Below are 22,625 nucleotides of genomic sequence, written 5' to 3'. Positions count from 1 at the left end.
ACCCACGACACAGGAGAAAATCCTAAAGTGGGGCAACGTTTAACAAAAAATCGAAAATGTATTTTTCTAAATTCTTACGCTTTTTATCACAATTACTTATTTGACAATTTACAAAAGTGATTATTTTGGTAGATTTCCTATATGTTACTAGTGATATTACGACATTATTGTTTTAAAAGAGTAACGATGGAGTTTCTCGCTCGTTCTTCTACATATAAATCTTCATATTGTAACAAACACGTAACTGACAGACGTACTATTCAATTTTAACGGATCTATTATATTTGCTTTAACACATTGAACGCCGTGGTGGTCACCGGTGACCGACGTTAGCGGAGGATTTGCCTTCAACAGTTTTCTATTGGCAGTCAAACACTTAAATCAGCTTCAAACTACTACAACATATTGTATCACTAATTTTAAGTTTACTTTTCAGGAAGTAACATGTAAAGGGGGTAGGCAGAGGTGTACATATACAATGTAACATATACTTTTCACCAGTTCTATATGTAATAGGGGGTGAGTCTATTGGCACTGCCTCGTTGGTCGAGTGGTCGCAAGTGCGACTGCCGAACAAGGGGTCTCGGGTTCGATTCCCGGGTCGGGCAAAAGTATTACTGGGCTTTTTTCGGATTTTCGAAAATTTTTCAGCAGTAGCATGGAGTCTGGAATTGTGTCCAGGATATGGCAATAGGCTCATCCCCTATTACATGGGACTTATAATACAAAATGGTGAAAAGTGGGTGTACATTGTATAGCGGCATTACGTGCCGTAGTGTGCACCTCTGCCTACCCCTTCGGGGATAAAAGGCGTGACGTTGTGTGTGTGTGTCTATTGGCATATTTTACACAATTTCTTATGTCTACTTATATAAAAAAAAACTATGCTATATATTACATTTCTTGTATAAGCCGGCAAACGAGCAGACGGATCACCTGGGGCCTTAGTCTGCTATTACAATTGTGTCAGAATGGTCGATCACTGAGCAGTGCGAGAGGGACGGAGCTATGTAGGTTGTATAGCTCCGTCCCTCTTGCACTGATGGTAAGCAGTTTTCCGTGAACAACCTAGACGCGAATGCGATGCGATGCGATGCGAAAACAACAAACTGTCAAAATGTATTGACGTGGCCTCCGTGACCGACCGACCAATCGGGCAGTATCCTCGGTCAAACATAAATTATTACAACTTTTCAATACAATAAAATACTTATACAAAAATAATCACACTCTCATTCTACTACTTAATTTTAGATTTTTTCTAGTTTAATTTCTAGAAATAAGTCTGCTATTTGACGTGAAAATCTGATGACGTCATAATAGAGTATTTCATACAAAGTTCATAGAAAATATCGTTTTTGACGTTTCGAATAAAGTATTGAATTTGACTAGTAGGAAACTAGCGTATTGGCTTGATATTGTCGCGCGAACTGGACGCGGTGCCGTCACGTGTTTGTTTATAATGTCGGAAACAGAAACAAAACGAAACGATCCACACGCACGTAGGACATAGCCGCCGTCACACCGCATCGCGTTGAATACTGTAGTTTCCAACTAGTCACATTCAATACTTCTATAGAAATGTCAAAAACGTTACCTTTCTATGAATTTTGTAGGAGATCGCAAATTATGACGTCATAATTTTTTGCGTCAAATAGCATACACTTATTTCGCAAAAAATAGCAAGAAAAATTAAAAATTGAGTATGTCATCGAATTAATGAATGAAAGTACGATTATATTGGGATATTCTATCGTATTGGAAAGTCAAAATCTATACTAATATTATAAAGCTGAAGAGTTTGTTTGTTTGTTTGAACGCGCTAATCTCAGGAACTACTGGTCCAATTTGAATAATTCTTTTTGTGTTGGATAGTGCATTTATCGAGGAAGGTTATAGGCTATAAAACATCACGCTATGACCAATAGGAGCTGAGCAGAGCGGGTGAAACCGCGCGGAAGTAGCTAGTAATTTATATTTGACCTAGGAAACTACACAATTCGCTTCGCGTTCGCTTCTACATCGCTCACTTAAGCATTCGCCGTCCATGGACACCCGCAACACTAGAGGAGTTACTAGTGCGTTGCCGGCCTCTTGGGAGGTTAGGGTATTTGAGGAATTGATGTATTTGCGTATGTTCATCCCGTTAGCTCGCCACGGGGTGGGCAGACGGCGGACTGCTGGAGTTGCCGCACGACTCCGCTGCTCTCGATGCTATTACTGAACTTATCTGGAAAATAAATAATTTTGTGTAAGTTTTTAAACTAACATGGTCACTAACACTATCATTAGAAATTGAGACGGGATATTTACAAATTGGTATACTTAATAGAGGTATTCCACTAACCCGTTGTCTCAGAATAACCAGGTATAAAATAAACATTTGTCTCATTTACAGAGGGTTCCATTAATGGAGGTGAACATATTTTATTATTATTATTTCAGAGAAAGAGGTGTGATTATTAAATAAAACAATGTGTTATGTGCACATTATAAATTTAAATAAGAATAAGTAAATCAATTTTTATTAACAAAACTATGTTGTCTCAGTTACTGAGGTTTATGCATTAAAATTCAACAACTGCTGTCTCAGTTATAGAGGTAACTAAGATGATAAATCGAAAGAACTAATCCCAGTCGTAAAGAGGGTTGTTTTTCCCACTACAGAGAGGTAATTCAGTGCCAATGGGTATTAGGACTAGTCAGCGACTTGTTCCATTTGTGGAGGATTCTCAAAATATCCGTTACAGGTTCCACTTAATAAAATTTCACTGTACTATTTTATTAATTTGTACTGATGATGATGAGTGATGTGAATGAACAGTTAATCAAACATTATCATGGCGCTTGCAACAGTCCGCCTATCGGAAACTAGCATGTTCATAAATAAACATGGTAAATACAAAGTCTCAAGTTCAGTTTTGATGTTTAATATAAGAAATGTATCATATAAAAATATTTTTTTTATTTTTTATAATTATAGTGAGAAATACTACAATTATTATACATTTATGAAATGTAGTAGATTGCAGTACATACCTTGTGCACGGCGGCGTGCGTGGTGTCGGGCGGCAGTCGCAGCGCCCGCAGCAGCGCGGCGAGGTGCGCGGGCGGCTCCCCGGCCACCAGCGTGCACTGCACCAGCCGGGCGCCCATCTCCGCGCGGGCGAAACGGACTCCGGGGCTCCTGGGGGGAGGGATACATTGTAGAACTCCAATTATCCGAATTAATGGGGACCGGGACCCATTCGGATAATCAAATATTCGGATAATCGGATTTTTTTTAAAAATTGCCATTTAAGAGAATAAAAGCTACGTTTTGATATTGCACTATTTTTTTATTGAATTAAATTGCGGGGGAAGTCAGTGTAGGCACAACGGCAAATTAAGACAAGTCAAGTCAAGACTTGACGCGCAAACACTGGCTTCGCGGGGGGAGAATAATAGCGCACTTAGACTTTTTTGGACAATTTTTGTGATTCGGATAATCGGCGATTCGGATAGTCGGAGTTCGGATAATTGGAGTTCTACTGTAGTTGCTGTACATTAGTTGCTGTTAAGGGAACAGCTAGTAAAATTCCCTAAGAAAAGGAGGATCCTCCGACCAGGCGAGGTGATCATGCCTGGCGGGCTTTCTGCCCAACTGTTGTTCGTTGGGATTTTCTATCCGTCTTAATTCGCATGTAAACTTCATATGTGCGATGCAGGATATTTGTGACGTCATCCGTTGATTTGCTCGTCGATAGTCTATGTGCGACTTCTGTCACTTATCATTTGTCAGTGTCGCCACTGCTGTATGTGTCCCGACTACACCACTCCACGAAGGTTGAGGACATCGTGGAGTATGTGAAGGTGAAGACCAACTGGACCTTGAGGGTCGTAAGGTTGGAACCGCGTCAAAATACCAACTTCAAGTCGTTTGTGGTGCGAGTTCCAACTCAACATCTCGAGAAGTTCCTCAAGGCAGAATTTTGGCCGAAGGGTGTCATATACCGACGTTTTCTAGGCAGGCTACGAGACACCGAGCAGCGTAATAAGACGCCACGCATCGTCACATCGTGTGACCTCAATAATTAATATCAGAATTATGTATTTATAATATTTTATATAATATGTTTTAGTATAGTATTATTGTATTAATATGGGTCTTCGTTACCTGATGTACATCAATAAATAAATTAATATAGGTATTTTCATGGTTATAAATCAAAGATAGTTAGAGTAAGAAATCGTATCGTAAGAAAATAAAACAGTAGTTTGGGAAACAAGAAAGAATTCTTTTTTTATGTTAAATGGGCCGACGTTTGGCCGCTATCTCGCCTGATGGTAAGTGATGATGCGGCCTACGATAGAGCACGTCTGCCTATAAGCAACCTATTCACACGGACCTTGAAGACACCCAGGTCTTATTAGGAAGCACAGACTCTGGCAAAGAGTTCCACTCCCTAGCAGTTCGCACATGGAAGCTTGAAGCGAAGCGCTTCGTGCGAGTGGGTGGGATATCCACCATGAAACGGTGACGCCTCGCCGATTGTCTTGTGATTCGATGATGGAAAGGACTAGGGGGAATCAAGTTGTGCAGTTCCCCCGCACACTCTCCGAAATGTATCCGGTAAAAAACGGAAAGGCTTACGACTTTGCGCCTGTGTTCAAGGCTTTGAAGCCGGGCCTCCACAAGCGCATCATCATTGATGAGCTTCTTGGCACGCCTTTCGATGTGTTCGAGCGCATCCAGCTGGTATTTAGCCGAGCCGTCCCAAAGGTGAGAACAGTACTCCATACATGACCGAACCTGCGCTTGGTACAAGCTCAGCAGTTGTTTCGGTGTGAAGTACCGTCTCACCCTCGAGAGGATACTTGGGTATCCTCTCGAGGGTTGTCTTCCTCAAGAAGTTGGCTTCCTACCAGCCAGATGCGCCTTCGACTCTATATAAGAGCCGAAGTTTAGCGTTGGCGATAGAGTTACGCCCAGAAGCTCAAGATGATCCGATATTGGTAAGGATACATTTCGGAAAGTAGGAGCCAGTGGAAATTGACTCCGTTTGGCAGAGAATAGACACGCCTGGGTTTTGATAACGTTAAACTTGACCAAGTTGGCGTCACCCCAATCGGCGACCGCCTTCAAGGACGAGTTCAACCGTTCGACCATGGATTCTCTTGAAGACTGGATCTGTGTTCCGCTAGTCCGCGCATCGGACACATACCTTTCAACAACTGTGCTGTCATCTGCATACCCAAAGATACCGGGCTTAAGCAGGTCGTTGATGTGCAGCAAAAAGAGCGTTGCTGAAATTACTGACCCCTGAGGAACTCCGGCGTTGATGCCAAATTGGTCAGACGAGCAGCCATCGATGACAACTCGAATTGACCGATCTCTCAGGAAATCTGCAATCCATCTGCACAGATTAGCGGGAAGTCCATACGCAGGAAGCTTGCCGATAAGGCTGTCGTGCCAAACCCTGTCAAAGGCCTTAGATATATCGAGCGAAACCGTTAATGCCTCCCCGTGCTTCTCGATGGCTTCGCTCCATATGTGAGTGGCATACGCAAGAAGGTCCCCAGTAGATCGGTTGCGGCGAAACCCATACTGCCGATCGCTGAGGAGGTCGTTCTTACCGTACCTTCAAGGTATGCCAGGAGCCTGTTGTTAAGCACACGTTCCATACTCTTGCAGAGTACGGACGTGACCGAGATAGGTCGGTAATTATTAGGGTCGGCACGACTACCTTTTTTGGGCACAGGCTGCACGTTGGCCAGCTTCCATGCAACCAGCACTTGACCCGTCTCCAAGGAAAGACAAAACAGACGTGTCAGGATTGGAGACAACTCAGGCGCACAGGTTTTTAAAACCACGGCTGGGATTCCGTCGGGGCCACTGGCCTTGTTCACGTCGAGATTACGCAACGTCTTATATACCTCCTTCTGTCGGATGCGAATTTTCGACATTTTCGTCTCGCAAACGTTATGTAGAGAAGGAGGTATAGCGCCACCAGTATCAAGACGTGAAGACTCCGCAAATAGAGAAGCAAACAAGTTCGCTTTCTCTACTGCGGTGTGAGCCAGCGTCCCGTCAGACCCCAGGAGAGGCGGAAGTGAGGGGCGGCAGAAGTTCGACCGCCTTGGCCAGGGACCAAAACACTTTACTCCCCGCTGGGTAGGAAGCCAGTTTGTTCCCTATTCGGCCAATGTGGTTGAACCGAGCCATCAGCAATGCCCTTTTGCATGACTTGGCAGCCCGGTTGAAGGCTCTCTTCTTCTGAGGAGTGTCGCCAGCCTTACGGCGCCTGGCACCCGCCCATGCCAAGTATGCCGCATGCTTTCGCGCCTCAGCACGTCCGCAGTCGGCATCAAACCATGGACGAGTGCCACCGGAAGATGCTGCGTCCGAGAATGGGATGTAGTATTCCATGCCCTGACGCAGCACCCCCGCTACGGCATCCGCACAAGCTGACGGGTCACTGGATGAGAAGCAAACAGGCCGCCAAGGATAGGATGCAAAGAAAGATCGCATCCCATCCCAATCTGCTGACTTGTACCGCCACATCCGCCGAGATCCTCTGGGACTAGGATCCGGCGGGGAGTGTGTGGATACAGATTTCACCAGACAGTGGTCAGAACTACCCAGGGGTGATGAAATTGACACCGAGTAGCTGTCTGGATCAGTTGTCAGCAGAAGGGCTAAGCAGTTGGCAGTTTGTGTATCGACATCAGGTACCCTCGTGGCCTCATGGACCAGCTGGGTCAGGCCAAGCGTCAGCGCAAGCTTACGCATCTCCCTCCCAGCATGGTCAGTGCACTGGTATGGGAACAGCCACTCCTGGTGATGGGCGTTTAAGTCCCCCAGTAACACGAACTGGGCCGAAGGGTACCTCCGCCGAGCCATATCAGCCGCCTCCTCAAGGTATTGCGCTAATCTGGTCGTCTCCAAATCTCCGCTGTGCGACCGATAGACACAGGCATAGAAAATTTTCTCCATGCCTGTGTCCACCAGTATCCACAATGTAGAGTAACTGGGGTCTTCAAAGTTTCGGAGACGCCGGTAACAGACGCCGTCCTGGACGTACAGGCATACGCCTGCACGGGCAACAAAATTGTGCTCCAGGGTAAAACCTGGGTAGTTAAGGTAAGAAACGTCGGACGGACATCTGATCTGGGTCTCCGAGAGAAACAAGAGCGTGGGGTTCTCGGTCTCGAGGTGGTGATGGACCGCATTGATATTTGAGTGCAAGCCTCGAATATTTGAGAGGTGCACTTTGAGGGAGAGGGAGTGCAGCCGCTGTTCTACCCTTTTCTTTGCTCTTGTTCTCATGTTAGGAGTATAAGGTTGCTGAGAGGATGGCAGTGAAATGCTCCTCCACACAGGCGACCCCAGACGCGCACCGCAGTTAGCTACATCATTGGGAGGCCAGCCTGGAGACTGCGGGGACGCCCGGGGGGGCTCCCCATGAATATCCATCGGGCCCTCTCGTCCGGTCGCCAACCGGCACGATGGCGTATCCATGGGATTTTTCGCTAGATGGCGGGGCAGCCTTCCACGTGTGGCTAGCACGCTAATCGGGCCCCCAACTATCTGCGGTCGGCCAGCGGTGCACCGTGCCTCGGATCCCGCTACCCTCCGCGACTGGCCACCCGATGAAGCCACACCAGCGCGCGCCAGATCGGTCTACCCATAGTGGAACAAACATCTCGACCCATCCTCTCATACGGCGTCACCGAGCATCGTGGCGGAACACGGCTAGGCCGCTTGGCGACACGGTTTTGCTCGGTGGGTGGTCATAATGCCGTCGGCCGAAGCCTACCACCAAAGTGTCACCTGGTTAGCACCACCCAGAGGCCACGTGTTTATCCGGAGCTGCGGACTACCTAGCGGGTTTACCGGGGCTCCAGCTCGAAAAGCAGGAGAAGGAACGCGGTGGTTTTTAGTCAGTAAGAGTCTGACACTCTCTCTCGCCTCGCCCAAGGCGGGAGAAGTCATTGGATGATTTTCCCCCTCAAAAAAAAGGGGTTCATTTTTATGGGTGCTCTCCTACTGACGAGGGTGACTCAGCCTCCTATTAGATTACTACTTATTATGCTCCTTCATCCAACAGGTGCTGGTTATTTTCACTGCACCACCCAAGGGTCAGACAGGCAGAAAATGCCGACGGCATCATGTCACCCATGTATTTATATGCATAAAGCTTTAAATGCTTCACCACTGCTGGGCCGGCTCGACCGGAGTGATAACACGGCCTCACAAGAAACCGAACGTGAAACAACTTGCGTTATGTTTCGTTGTGTGAGTGAGGTTACCGGAAGCCCAATTACCTCCCTTCCCAATCCCCGATTCCCCAACAACCCTTAAATTCAACCAACCCGGCCGGCAACGCATCTGTAACGCGTCTGGTGTTTCAAATGTCCATGGGCGGCGGCGATTGCTTACCATCAGGTGATACATATACTCGTTTGTGTCCTATTTATTTTATTTATTATTTTCAGCCATGGTCGTCCCGCTGTAGGGCCTAAAGGCCTCCCTACCCTCCTTCCACTCGTCTCTTGGTAGAGGTTTCTGTGTGTCCATCTATACTATACTAATATTATAAAGCTGAAGAGTTTGTTAGTTTGTTTGTTTGAACGCGCTAATCTCCGGAACTACTGCTCCGATTTCACAAATTCTTTTTGTTTTGGATAGTGTATTTATCGAGGAAGGCTATAGGCTATAAAACATCACGCTATGACCAATAGGAGCCGAGCAGAGCGGGTGAAACCGCGTGGAAGTAGCTAGTGCAAGTATAAAGCCTCTGGTGTTTCAAATGTCCATGGACGGCGGCGATCGCTTACCATCAGGTAGGGAATCCAATCCGGACTATCCGTAATCCGAAAAATCCGGATATCCGTACATTTTACTCGAGTTGTCAATCCGGATTCGAAAATCAAATCCGCGGATTTTCTGAATAATAAGAAATCGTAATTCGCAATGACATTATCACGTGTATGTTCGGCTCGCGTCCTCCAGAGGTAGTGTTGGTTATTCCGCTTAATATAATTCGGCTAATAAATCGATTAAAAACAGTTAATAGTCATTAATAGCCAACTATGGATGATACTGTTAATGTTATTTTAGTGATTGGAAACTTCCCTTCATGGTTTTCAGGCTTAGTAATGTCAGATTAGACTTCATTTTCATCAGCTTTCTTTATCTATACTAATATTATAAAGCTGAATGAAGAGTTTGTTTGTTTGTTTGAACGCGCTAATCTCCAGAACTACTGGTCCGATTTGAATAATTATTTTTGTGTTGAATAGTGCATTTATTGAGGAAGGCTATAGACTTTAAAACATCACGCTATGACCAATAGGAGCCAAGCAGAGCGGGTGAAATCGCGCGGAAGTAGCTAGTAGTAAATAAATGTGCACTTTAAAACTAATCTGTAGGTCTACTCTAATTCAACGAAAAACGAAGTTTTGTCCGAAACTTCGCAGATTTCGTACTACAATTTTATTCTATTTATTGCGAACTTTCGGGAACCAAAATAAACGAATGAAATGAAGATAAATAAATAGGTTTTGATATGAAATTAAAAATAAAACGTTATTTCAAGTAATTCTATTAGTAAATCAATAAAACCTACGGCCGAAGATTAAACGAAATTTCGGATTCGAGAACCGGAGTAGGCCCCCTCTGGTCTATTTAAAAATTTTCAATCAGCTATTTACATAAATTTTTGGTAATTAAATTTTTTATGCTTAGTTATTTTTTTAATTCATAATCAGTCATTTAGTTTTTTATTTGTTGCTCAAAAATATTTTTCTGCCTAATTACTGCTAGAAACACTGGATTCTTCAAAATCTCCTAAGTTTGGTACATCGATTGGATCGGACGCTAACGGATTTATTTCTGGTGTATTAAGAAGTACAGGTTCATTACAGTCACAGGATATTTCATCGATTTCTGATGTTGGATATAAAAAACTTCATATTATTAAACTAACATAAGTAGATTTGTTTATTTTCATGAAAAATCCGTAAAATCCGGATAATCCGGATTGGACCAAAAAACCGTTCTTAAAAATCCGGATTTTCAAAACACGGCGGATTTGCATTCTCTACCATCAGGTGATACACATGCGCGTTTCCCTCCTATTAGATATAACATATAACAACAACAGTATCAGTATCGTTACTTGGCGTGCAGCGCCCCGAGCGCCCTGCATGCGGCGGCGACATGCGGCCGCAGCGCGTCCAGATATAGATAGCAGTAACAGTGTCCTTACTTGGCGTGCAGCGCCCCGAGCGCCCTGCATGCGGCGGCGACATGCGGCCGCAGCGCGTCCAGATATAGATAGCAGTAACAGTGTCCTTACTTGGCGTGCAGCGCCCCGAGCGCCCTGCATGCGGCGGCGACATGCGGCCGCAGCGCGTCCAGATATAGATAGCAGTAACAGTGTCCTTACTTGGCGTGCAGCGCCCCGAGCGCCCTGCATGCGGCGGCGACATGCGGCCGCAGCGCGTCCAGATATAGATAGCAGTAACAGTGTCCTTACTTGGCGTGCAGCGCCCCGAGCGCCCTGCATGCGGCGGCGACATGCGGCCGCAGCGCGTCCAGATATAGATAGCAGTAACAGTGTCCTTACTTGGCGTGCAGCGCCCCGAGCGCCCTGCATGCGGCGGCGACATGCGGCCGCAGCGCGTCCAGATATAGATAGCAGTAACAGTGTCCTTACTTGGCGTGCAGCGCCCCGAGCGCCCTGCATGCGGCGGCGACATGCGGCCGCAGCGCGTCCAGATATAGATAGCAGTAACAGTGTCCTTACTTGGCGTGCAGCGCCCCGAGCGCCCTGCATGCGGCGGCGACATGCGGCCGCAGCGCGTCCAGATATAGATAGCAGTAACAGTGTCCTTACTTGGCGTGCAGCGCCCCGAGCGCCCTGCATGCGGCGGCGACATGCGGCCGCAGCGCGTCCAGATATAGATAGCAGTAACAGTGTCCTTACTTGGCGTGCAGCGCCCCGAGCGCCCTGCATGCGGCGGCGACATGCGGCCGCAGCGCGTCCAGATATAGATAGCAGTAACAGTGTCCTTACTTGGCGTGCAGCGCCCCGAGCGCCCTGCATGCGGCGGCGACATGCGGCCGCAGCGCGTCCAGATATAGATAGCAGTAACAGTGTCCTTACTTGGCGTGCAGCGCCCCGAGCGCCCTGCATGCGGCGGCGACATGCGGCCGCAGCGCGTCCAGATATAGATAGCAGTAACAGTGTCCTTACTTGGCGTGCAGCGCCCCGAGCGCCCTGCATGCGGCGGCGACATGCGGCCGCAGCGCGTCCAGATATAGATAGCAGTAACAGTGTCCTTACTTGGCGTGCAGCGCCCCGAGCGCCCTGCATGCGGCGGCGACATGCGGCCGCAGCGCGTCCAGATATAGATAGCAGTAACAGTGTCCTTACTTGGCGTGCAGCGCCCCGAGCGCCCTGCATGCGGCGGCGACATGCGGCCGCAGCGCGTCCAGTCGCGCCGACACCGTCGCGCGGTCACCCGCCGACTCCGCCGACGATACCAGCCCGCGGATCTGGGGACAATCAACATATACCGTAAAAAGGGGTGAATAGGGATCGAGAGGTGAATAGGGACAGAAGAGAGGTGAATAGGGACAGAAGAGAGGTGAATAGGGACAGAAGAGAGGTGAATAGGGACAGAAGAGAGGTGAATAGGGACAGAAGAGAGGTGAATAGGTACAGAAGAGGGGTGAATAGGGACAGAAGAGAGGTGAATAGGGACAGAAGAGAGGTGAATAGGGACAGAAGAGAGGTGAATAGGGACAGAAGAGAGGTGAATAGGGACAGAAGAGAGGTGAATAGGGACAGAAGAGAGGTGAATAGGGACAGAAGAGAGGTGACTAGGGACAGAAGAGAGGTGAATAGAGACAGAAGAAAGGTGAATAGGTAAAGGGCAATTCTTCATAGTATCTATTCACCTTTCTTCTGTCCCTATTCACCTCTCGATCCCTATTCACCCCGTTTTACCGTATTTGTGAAGAACATAATGATTATTTATAATTAGCGACCCGCCCCAGCTTCGCATGGGTGTAATGGTGATATATTATACATGTATTATACATATAAACCTTCCTCTTGATTCACGAATAAGCGTACAAAGAGACATAGGGACAGAGAAAGCGACTTTGTTTTATACTAGGTATGTAGTGATATGTCAGTAAGAGTCAGTGGTGGTGTTTAGTCAGTAAGAGTCTGTCACTCCCTCTCGTCTCGCCCAAGGCGGGAGAAATCATTGGATGATCTTCCCCCCTCAAAAAACCTTAAATATCTTCACATTTTCAGTAGAAAAACGTCATTAAAATATCAGTTATAAGACGTACCTCGTCGCAGACGTGCAGGTAGTGGTAGACGGCCTGCCCCCCGGTCTCCCAGCCCGCCACCTCGTGGCGCCGCGCAGCCTCCGCCATGCGGTCCAGTAGGGGGGATATACTCTGTAGGTCGTCTGGAATAGAGATACAAAATAATAAAATAAAATAATATAATCAATAGGGATGATGACGGGGTTTGAAAATTCAAAATCTATTTAGCCCGTCAGTTAGGTAATGAAAAAATATTAAGACACGTATATTTTTATTTTATTTTATTATATAACAAAACAAAACTTAAATATAAGTTTTTAAATTGACATGGTCACTAACAATATTATTAGAACTTGAGACGGGATATTTACCATGTTTATCCGTGATCATGGCGCTTGCAACAGTGCCGAAATATCGGAAACTCATCGAAATAAATAAACATGGTAAATATCTCGTCTTAACTTCTAATATTAGTGTTAGTGATGTCAGTTTAAAATCTTATAATGCTCAAACCCATCTCCGTGTGAGAAAAGGGCTTTGGTCACTTATAGGCTGTTGATGATGACCACAGATTTAAATGTAATTTCCTATAGATAATATATTTACCTGCCAAGACAGCCTCCGGTAATAATTCCTCGATCAATACTTTATGCGCCGCGTTCCAATGTCCGGCGCCCACCAGGTGCTCCGCCTCTATGGCCGGGAGACGCTGGAACAAACAGGTATTAGTTAGTAATTGGTTGGGACTTTTGCAGGGGGGGGAGAAATATCCAAAGACTTCTCCCGCCTTGGGCGAAAGGGAGTCAGACTCATATTGACTAAAAAACACCACGTTCCCACTGCTGCTTTTCGAGCCGTAGCTCCGATAACCCGCTAGGTAGTCCGCAGCTCCGGATCAGAGGTCAATACCCTTAGTAGTTTAATTTAGTTTTATTTTTTAAACGTTGCCCCACATTAAGATTATCTCCTGTGTCGTGGGTGCGTTTACAAACATACAAGTTCACATACACATGACACTCAGACCCGAAACAACAATTTGCGGATCACACAAAGAGTTGCTTTGTGCGGGAATCGAACCTGCTACACGTTGCGTGGCATCCAGTTTTTTTGCTCCAGTCATTTTAGCCACCACACCAACCGTGCAGTCAATACTAACGTTACGTTGATACGTCGTAATGGGTTTTATTAAATAAAATCATATCTATGTCTCACGCAACTTATAATAAAATTATTATTAAACCTATCACATTTCCACATACGTTAACTATAAAAAATCTAATATTCTCACCTCATACTTAGCCCGATGCGCCTGTGCCAACAACAGCCATTGCTCCGGTACCTTCAGCCGCCTGATGAGGTCGAGGCGAGCCTTCATCTCTGCAGACTCCGCCTTGGCGGGCGCGTGCCGTGATAGCACGCCGCGTATTAGGTGGCCACGACTGGGGGTCAAGAGATAATTATATTATGTTGTGATTTTTAATAGTATATAATTATGTATAATAAGTGTGGAAGTGATACCACGGCCTCATAGGAAACTGACGTGAAACAGATTGCGTTGTGTTTCGTTGTGTGAGTGAGGTTACCGGAGACCCAATCACTCCCGTTCCCAACCTTCCCAATTCCCGATTCCCCTACAACCCTTATATTTTTAACCCCTAAAAGGTCGGAAACGCACTTGTAACGCTTTCAAGGAATTTAAGGTTTGTTGGGGAATCAGGGATTGGGAAGATTAGGAGGGGGGGTAATTTGGCCTCCGGTAACCTCACTCAATGTGTATTTAACTTCTTTATGTTCTCAAATTGAATTAACTGGTCCGCGGTACGAAATGTCTTCACTATTGTAATCTTCAAACACAACACTTCCTCACATTGAAGCCGTGGCAGATACTTCTACATCTCTATACAAATACTCACGCCGTCTGGTCGGGATGGTACGCCAGCGCCAGTACGGCGAGGTGCCAGAGCCCGGCCGCCTCGAGTTGTAATACTAAATAATTGGGCTTATATCATAAAATTACATGAAATACTCACGCCGTCTGGTCGGGATGGTACGCCAGCGCCAGTACGGCGAGGTGCCAGAGCCCGGCCGCCTCGAGTTGTAATACTAAATAATTGGGCTTATATCATAAAATTACATGAAATACTCACGCCGTCTGGTCGGGATGGTACGCCAGCGCCAGTACGGCGAGGTGCCAGAGCCCGGCCGCCTCGAGTTGTAATACTAAATAATTGGGCTTATATCATAAAATTACATGAAATACTCACGCCGTCTGGTCGGGATGGTACGCCAGCGCCAGTACGGCGAGGTGCCAGAGCCCGGCCGCCTCGAGTTGTAATACTAAATAATTGGGCTTATATCATAAAATTACATGAAATACTCACGCCGTCTGGTCGGGATGGTACGCCAGCGCCAGTACGGCGAGGTGCCAGAGCCCGGCCGCCTCGAGTTGTAATACTAAATAATTGGGCTTATATCATAAAATTACATGAAATACTCACGCCGTCTGGTCGGGATGGTACGCCAGCGCCAGTACGGCGAGGTGCCAGAGCCCGGCCGCCTCGAGTTGTAATACTAAATAATTGGGCTTATATCATAAAATTACATGAAATACTCACGCCGTCTGGTCGGGATGGTACGCCAGCGCCAGTACGGCGAGGTGCCAGAGCCCGGCCGCCTCGAGTTGTAATACTAAATAATTGGGCTTATATCATAAAATTACATGAAATACTCACGCCGTCTGGTCGGGATGGTACGCCAGCGCCAGTACGGCGAGGTGCCAGAGCCCGGCCGCCTCGAGTTGTAATACTAAATAATTGGGCTTATATCATAAAATTACATGAAATACTCACGCCGTCTGGTCGGGATGGTACGCCAGCGCCAGTACGGCGAGGTGCCAGAGCCCGGCCGCCTCGAGTTGTAATACTAAATAATTGGGCTTATATCATAAAATTACATGAAATACTCACGCCGTCTGGTCGGGATGGTACGCCAGCGCCAGTACGGCGAGGTGCCAGAGCCCGGCCGCCTCGAGTTGTAATACTAAATAATTGGGCTTATATCATAAAATTACATGAAATACTCACGCCGTCTGGTCGGGATGGTACGCCAGCGCCAGTACGGCGAGGTGCCAGAGCCCGGCCGCCTCGAGTTGTAATACTAAATAATTGGGCTTATATCATAAAATTACATGAAATACTCACGCCGTCTGGTCGGGATGGTACGCCAGCGCCAGTACGGCGAGGTGCCAGAGCCCGGCCGCCTCGAGTTGTAATACTAAATAATTGGGCTTATATCATAAAATTACATGAAATACTCACGCCGTCTGGTCGGGATGGTACGCCAGCGCCAGTACGGCGAGGTGCCAGAGCCCGGCCGCCTCGAGTTGTAATACTAAATAATTGGGCTTATATCATAAAATTACATGAAATACTCACGCCGTCTGGTCGGGATGGTACGCCAGCGCCAGTACGGCGAGGTGCCAGAGCCCGGCCGCCTCGAGTTGTAATACTAAATAATTGGGCTTATATCATAAAATTACATGAAATACTCACGCCGTCTGGTCGGGATGGTACGCCAGCGCCAGTACGGCGAGGTGCCAGAGCCCGGCCGCCTCGAGTTGTAATACTAAATAATTGGGCTTATATCATAAAATTACATGAAATACTCACGCCGTCTGGTCGGGATGGTACGCCAGCGCCAGTACGGCGAGGTGCCAGAGCCCGGCCGCCTCGAGTTGTAATACTAAATAATTGGGCTTATATCATAAAATTACATGAAATACTCACGCCGTCTGGTCGGGATGGTACGCCAGCGCCAGTACGGCGAGGTGCCAGAGCCCGGCCGCCTCGAGTTGTAATACTAAATAATTGGGCTTATATCATAAAATTACATGAAATACTCACGCCGTCTGGTCGGGATGGTACGCCAGCGCCAGTACGGCGAGGTGCCAGAGCCCGGCCGCCTCGAGTTGTAATACTAAATAATTGGGCTTATATCATAAAATTACATGAAATACTCACGCCGTCTGGTCGGGATGGTACGCCAGCGCCAGTACGGCGAGGTGCCAGAGCCCGGCCGCCTCGAGTTGTAATACTAAATAATTGGGCTTATATCATAAAATTACATGAAATACTCACGCCGTCTGGTCGGGATGGTACGCCAGCGCCAGTACGGCGAGGTGCCAGAGCCCGGCCGCCTCGAGTTGTAATACTAAATAATTGGGCTTATATCATAAAATTACATGAAATACTCACGCCGTCTGGTCGGGATGGTACGCCAGCGCCAGTACGGCGAGGTGCCAGAGCCCGGCCGCCTCGAGTTGTAATACTAAATAATTGGGCTTATATCATAAAATTACATGAAATACTCACGCCGTCTGGTCGGGATGGTACGCCAGCGCCAGTACGGCGAGGTGCCAGAGCCCGGCCGCCTCGAGTTGTAATACTAAATAATTGGGCTTATATCATAAAATTACATGAAATACTCACGCCGTCTGGTCGGGATGGTACGCCAGCGCCAGTACGGCGAGGTGCCAGAGCCCGGCCGCCTCGAGTTGTAATACTAAATAATTGGGCTTATATCATAAAATTACATGAAATACTCACGCCGTCTGGTCGGGATGGTACGCCAGCGCCAGTACGGCGAGGTGCCAGAGCCCGGCCGCCTCGAGTTGTAATACTAAATAATTGGGCTTATATCATAAAATTACATGAAATACTCACGCCGTCTGGTCGGGATGGTACGCCAGCGCCAGTACGGCGAGGTGCCAGAGCCCGGCCGCCTCGAGTTGTAATACTAAATAATTGGGCTTATATCATAAAATTACATGAAATACTCACGCCGTCTGGTCGGGATGGTACGCCAGCGCCAGTACGGCGAGGTGCCAGAGCCCGGCCGCCTCGAGTTGTAATACTAAATAATTGGGCTTATATCATAAAATTACATGAAATACTCACGCCGTCTGGTCGGGATGGTACGCCAGCGCCAGTACGGCGAGGTGCCAGAGCCCGGCCGCCTCGAGTTGTAATACTAAATAATTGGGCTTATATCATAAAATTACATGAAATACTCACGCCGTCTGGTCGGGATGGTACGCCAGCGCCAGTACGGCGAGGTGCCAGAGCCCGGCCGCCTCGAGTTGTAATACTAAATAATTGGGCTTATATCATAAAATTACATGAAATACTCACGCCGTCTGGTCGGGATGGTACGCCAGCGCCAGTACGGCGAGGTGCCAGAGCCCGGCCGCCTCGAGTTGTAATACTAAATAATTGGGCTTATATCATAAAATTACATGAAATACTCACGCCGTCTGGTCGGGATGGTACGCCAGCGCCAGTACGGCGAGGTGCCAGAGCCCGGCCGCCTCGAGTTGTAATACTAAATAATTGGGCTTATATCATAAAATTACATGAAATACTCACGCCGTCTGGTCGGGATGGTACGCCAGCGCCAGTACGGCGAGGTGCCAGAGCCCGGCCGCCTCGAGTTGTAATACTAAATAATTGGGCTTATATCATAAAATTACATGAAATACTCACGCCGTCTGGTCGGGATGGTACGCCAGCGCCAGTACGGCGAGGTGCCAGAGCCCGGCCGCCTCGAGTTGTAATACTAAATAATTGGGCTTATATCATAAAATTACATGAAATACTCACGCCGTCTGGTCGGGATGGTACGCCAGCGCCAGTACGGCGAGGTGCCAGAGCCCGGCCGCCTCGAGTTGTAATACTAAATAATTGGGCTTATATCATAAAATTACATGAAATACTCACGCCGTCTGGTCGGGATGGTACGCCAGCGCCAGTACGGCGAGGTGCCAGAGCCCGGCCGCCTCGAGTTGTAATACTAAATAATTGGGCTTATATCATAAAATTACATGAAATACTCACGCCGTCTGGTCGGGATGGTACGCCAGCGCCAGTACGGCGAGGTGCCAGAGCCCGGCCGCCTCGAGTTGTAATACTAAATAATTGGGCTTATATCATAAAATTACATGAAATACTCACGCCGTCTGGTCGGGATGGTACGCCAGCGCCAGTACGGCGAGGTGCCAGAGCCCGGCCGCCTCGAGTTGTAATACTAAATAATTGGGCTTATATCATAAAATTACATGAAATACTCACGCCGTCTGGTCGGGATGGTACGCCAGCGCCAGTACGGCGAGGTGCCAGAGCCCGGCCGCCTCGAGTTGTAATACTAAATAATTGGGCTTATATCATAAAATTACATGAAATACTCACGCCGTCTGGTCGGGATGGTACGCCAGCGCCAGTACGGCGAGGTGCCAGAGCCCGGCCGCCTCGAGTTGTAATACTAAATAATTGGGCTTATATCATAAAATTACATGAAATACTCACGCCGTCTGGTCGGGATGGTACGCCAGCGCCAGTACGGCGAGGTGCCAGAGCCCGGCCGCCTCGAGTTGTAATACTAAATAATTGGGCTTATATCATAAAATTACATGAAATACTCACGCCGTCTGGTCGGGATGGTACGCCAGCGCCAGTACGGCGAGGTGCCAGAGCCCGGCCGCCTCGAGTTGTAATACTAAATAATTGGGCTTATATCATAAAATTACATGAAATACTCACGCCGTCTGGTCGGGATGGTACGCCAGCGCCAGTACGGCGAGGTGCCAGAGCCCGGCCGCCTCGAGTTGTAATACTAAATAATTGGGCTTATATCATAAAATTACATGAAATACTCACGCCGTCTGGTCGGGATGGTACGCCAGCGCCAGTACGGCGAGGTGCCAGAGCCCGGCCGCCTCGAGTTGTAATACTAAATAATTGGGCTTATATCATAAAATTACATGAAATACTCACGCCGTCTGGTCGGGATGGTACGCCAGCGCCAGTACGGCGAGGTGCCAGAGCCCGGCCGCCTCGAGTTGTAATACTAAATAATTGGGCTTATATCATAAAATTACATGAAATACTCACGCCGTCTGGTCGGGATGGTACGCCAGCGCCAGTACGGCGAGGTGCCAGAGCCCGGCCGCCTCGAGTTGTAATACTAAATAATTGGGCTTATATCATAAAATTACATGAAATACTCACGCCGTCTGGTCGGGATGGTACGCCAGCGCCAGTACGGCGAGGTGCCAGAGCCCGGCCGCCTCGAGTTGTAATACTAAATAATTGGGCTTATATCATAAAATTACATGAAATACTCACGCCGTCTGGTCGGGATGGTACGCCAGCGCCAGTACGGCGAGGTGCCAGAGCCCGGCCGCCTCGAGTTGTAATACTAAATAATTGGGCTTATATCATAAAATTACATGAAATACTCACGCCGTCTGGTCGGGATGGTACGCCAGCGCCAGTACGGCGAGGTGCCAGAGCCCGGCCGCCTCGAGTTGTAATACTAAATAATTGGGCTTATATCATAAAATTACATGAAATACTCACGCCGTCTGGTCGGGATGGTACGCCAGCGCCAGTACGGCGAGGTGCCAGAGCCCGGCCGCCTCGAGTTGTAATACTAAATAATTGGGCTTATATCATAAAATTACATGAAATACTCACGCCGTCTGGTCGGGATGGTACGCCAGCGCCAGTACGGCGAGGTGCCAGAGCCCGGCCGCCTCGAGTTGTAATACTAAATAATTGGGCTTATATCATAAAATTACATGAAATACTCACGCCGTCTGGTCGGGATGGTACGCCAGCGCCAGTACGGCGAGGTGCCAGAGCCCGGCCGCCTCGAGTTGTAATACTAAATAATTGGGCTTATATCATAAAATTACATGAAATACTCACGCCGTCTGGTCGGGATGGTACGCCAGCGCCAGTACGGCGAGGTGCCAGAGCCCGGCCGCCTCGAGTTGTAATACTAAATAATTGGGCTTATATCATAAAATTACATGAAATACTCACGCCGTCTGGTCGGGATGGTACGCCAGCGCCAGTACGGCGAGGTGCCAGAGCCCGGCCGCCTCGAGTTGTAATACTAAATAATTGGGCTTATATCATAAAATTACATGAAATACTCACGCCGTCTGGTCGGGATGGTACGCCAGCGCCAGTACGGCGAGGTGCCAGAGCCCGGCCGCCTCGAGTTGTAATACTAAATAATTGGGCTTATATCATAAAATTACATGAAATACTCACGCCGTCTGGTCGGGATGGTACGCCAGCGCCAGTACGGCGAGGTGCCAGAGCCCGGCCGCCTCGAGTTGTAATACTAAATAATTGGGCTTATATCATAAAATTACATGAAATACTCACGCCGTCTGGTCGGGATGGTACGCCAGCGCCAGTACGGCGAGGTGCCAGAGCCCGGCCGCCTCGAGTTGTAATACTAAATAATTGGGCTTATATCATAAAATTACATGAAATACTCACGCCGTCTGGTCGGGATGGTACGCCAGCGCCAGTACGGCGAGGTGCCAGAGCCCGGCCGCCTCGAGTTGTAATACTAAATAATTGGGCTTATATCATAAAATTACATGAAATACTCACGCCGTCTGGTCGGGATGGTACGCCAGCGCCAGTACGGCGAGGTGCCAGAGCCCGGCCGCCTCGAGTTGTAATACTAAATAATTGGGCTTATATCATAAAATTACATGAAATACTCACGCCGTCTGGTCGGGATGGTACGCCAGCGCCAGTACGGCGAGGTGCCAGAGCCCGGCCGCCTCGAGTTGTAATACTAAATAATTGGGCTTATATCATAAAATTACATGAAATACTCACGCCGTCTGGTCGGGATGGTACGCCAGCGCCAGTACGGCGAGGTGCCAGAGCCCGGCCGCCTCGAGTTGTAATACTAAATAATTGGGCTTATATCATAAAATTACATGAAATACTCACGCCGTCTGGTCGGGATGGTACGCCAGCGCCAGTACGGCGAGGTGCCAGAGCCCGGCCGCCTCGAGTTGTAATACTAAATAATTGGGCTTATATCATAAAATTACATGAAATACTCACGCCGTCTGGTCGGGATGGTACGCCAGCGCCAGTACGGCGAGGTGCCAGAGCCCGGCCGCCTCGAGTTGTAATACTAAATAATTGGGCTTATATCATAAAATTACATGAAATACTCACGCCGTCTGGTCGGGATGGTACGCCAGCGCCAGTACGGCGAGGTGCCAGAGCCCGGCCGCCTCGAGTTGTAATACTAAATAATTGGGCTTATATCATAAAATTACATGAAATACTCACGCCGTCTGGTCGGGATGGTACGCCAGCGCCAGTACGGCGAGGTGCCAGAGCCCGGCCGCCTCGAGTTGTAATACTAAATAATTGGGCTTATATCATAAAATTACATGAAATACTCACGCCGTCTGGTCGGGATGGTACGCCAGCGCCAGTACGGCGAGGTGCCAGAGCCCGGCCGCCTCGAGTTGTAATACTAAATAATTGGGCTTATATCATAAAATTACATGAAATACTCACGCCGTCTGGTCGGGATGGTACGCCAGCGCCAGTACGGCGAGGTGCCAGAGCCCGGCCGCCTCGAGTTGTAATACTAAATAATTGGGCTTATATCATAAAATTACATGAAATACTCACGCCGTCTGGTCGGGATGGTACGCCAGCGCCAGTACGGCGAGGTGCCAGAGCCCGGCCGCCTCGAGTTGTAATACTAAATAATTGGGCTTATATCATAAAATTACATGAAATACTCACGCCGTCTGGTCGGGATGGTACGCCAGCGCCAGTACGGCGAGGTGCCAGAGCCCGGCCGCCTCGAGTTGCTCCGCTATACCGGTGATACTCGCCGTGTCCGGGTTGCCGAACCACGTGCCCAGCAGGAAACTGGGGAAGATAATTATAATATTAGTGGGTTACATTTTTAAGACAAGAAATGAGAGTTTTCTCTTGTATGGTTGGTTAACCTCATTATCCTATAACAATACATTCTCTAGGATATGGATAGGCTATAATTATATAGTATGGAGATCATTCGTATGACTTTATTTTCACGAAATATTTTTGTAGTGAAAAGAAAGCTTTAATTCGTGGAGTTCCTTTAATTTTGGTTTTGTATATTATTTTTCTTTTTCTACATTTGATGTATCAACGTTTGGCCACTATCTCGCCTGATGGTAAGTGATGATGCGGCCTACGATGGAGCACGTCTGCCCATAAGCAACCTATTCACTCGGGCTTTGAAGACACCCAGGTTATACCCATCAGGAAACACAGATTCCGGCAAAGAATTTCACTTCTCAGTAATTCTCACATTGTATACAACAAGTATAGGGTCAAATAATATAACAGAGAGATCATAAAAAATCCTTTTTTGTTTTATACAGACTAAACAATACCCCGTTCTTACTCCTGCA

At 47.9% G+C, this 22,625-nt stretch overlaps 1 protein-coding gene across 1 annotated transcript in view; it reads right to left on the bottom strand.

Annotated features, from left to right (window-relative positions):
- Positions 1–47: 47 nt before the first annotated feature.
- LOC118280944 (nuclear pore complex protein Nup98-Nup96) overlaps positions 48–22,625 on the bottom strand; it is a 67,693-nt gene continuing 45,115 nt past the window's right edge. Inside the window, exons 39-45 of the mRNA XM_050700608.1 lie at positions 21,967–22,095; positions 13,620–13,770; positions 12,938–13,040; positions 12,353–12,474; positions 11,424–11,545; positions 3,040–3,187; positions 48–2,230 (exon numbers count right to left, since the gene is read on the bottom strand). Of these exons, the coding sequence (XP_050556565.1) occupies positions 2,147–2,230; positions 3,040–3,187; positions 11,424–11,545; positions 12,353–12,474; positions 12,938–13,040; positions 13,620–13,770; positions 21,967–22,095 (859 nt within the window). The 3' untranslated portion in view covers positions 48–2,146. The remainder of the gene's footprint in view (positions 2,231–3,039; positions 3,188–11,423; positions 11,546–12,352; positions 12,475–12,937; positions 13,041–13,619; positions 13,771–21,966; positions 22,096–22,625) is intronic.

Source organism: Spodoptera frugiperda, chromosome 19, assembly GCF_023101765.2.
Source record: "Spodoptera frugiperda isolate SF20-4 chromosome 19, AGI-APGP_CSIRO_Sfru_2.0, whole genome shotgun sequence".
In the NCBI taxonomy this organism is placed as follows: Eukaryota; Metazoa; Arthropoda; class Insecta; order Lepidoptera; family Noctuidae; genus Spodoptera; species Spodoptera frugiperda.
This window is presented reverse-complemented; position numbering and strand designations above follow the sequence as displayed.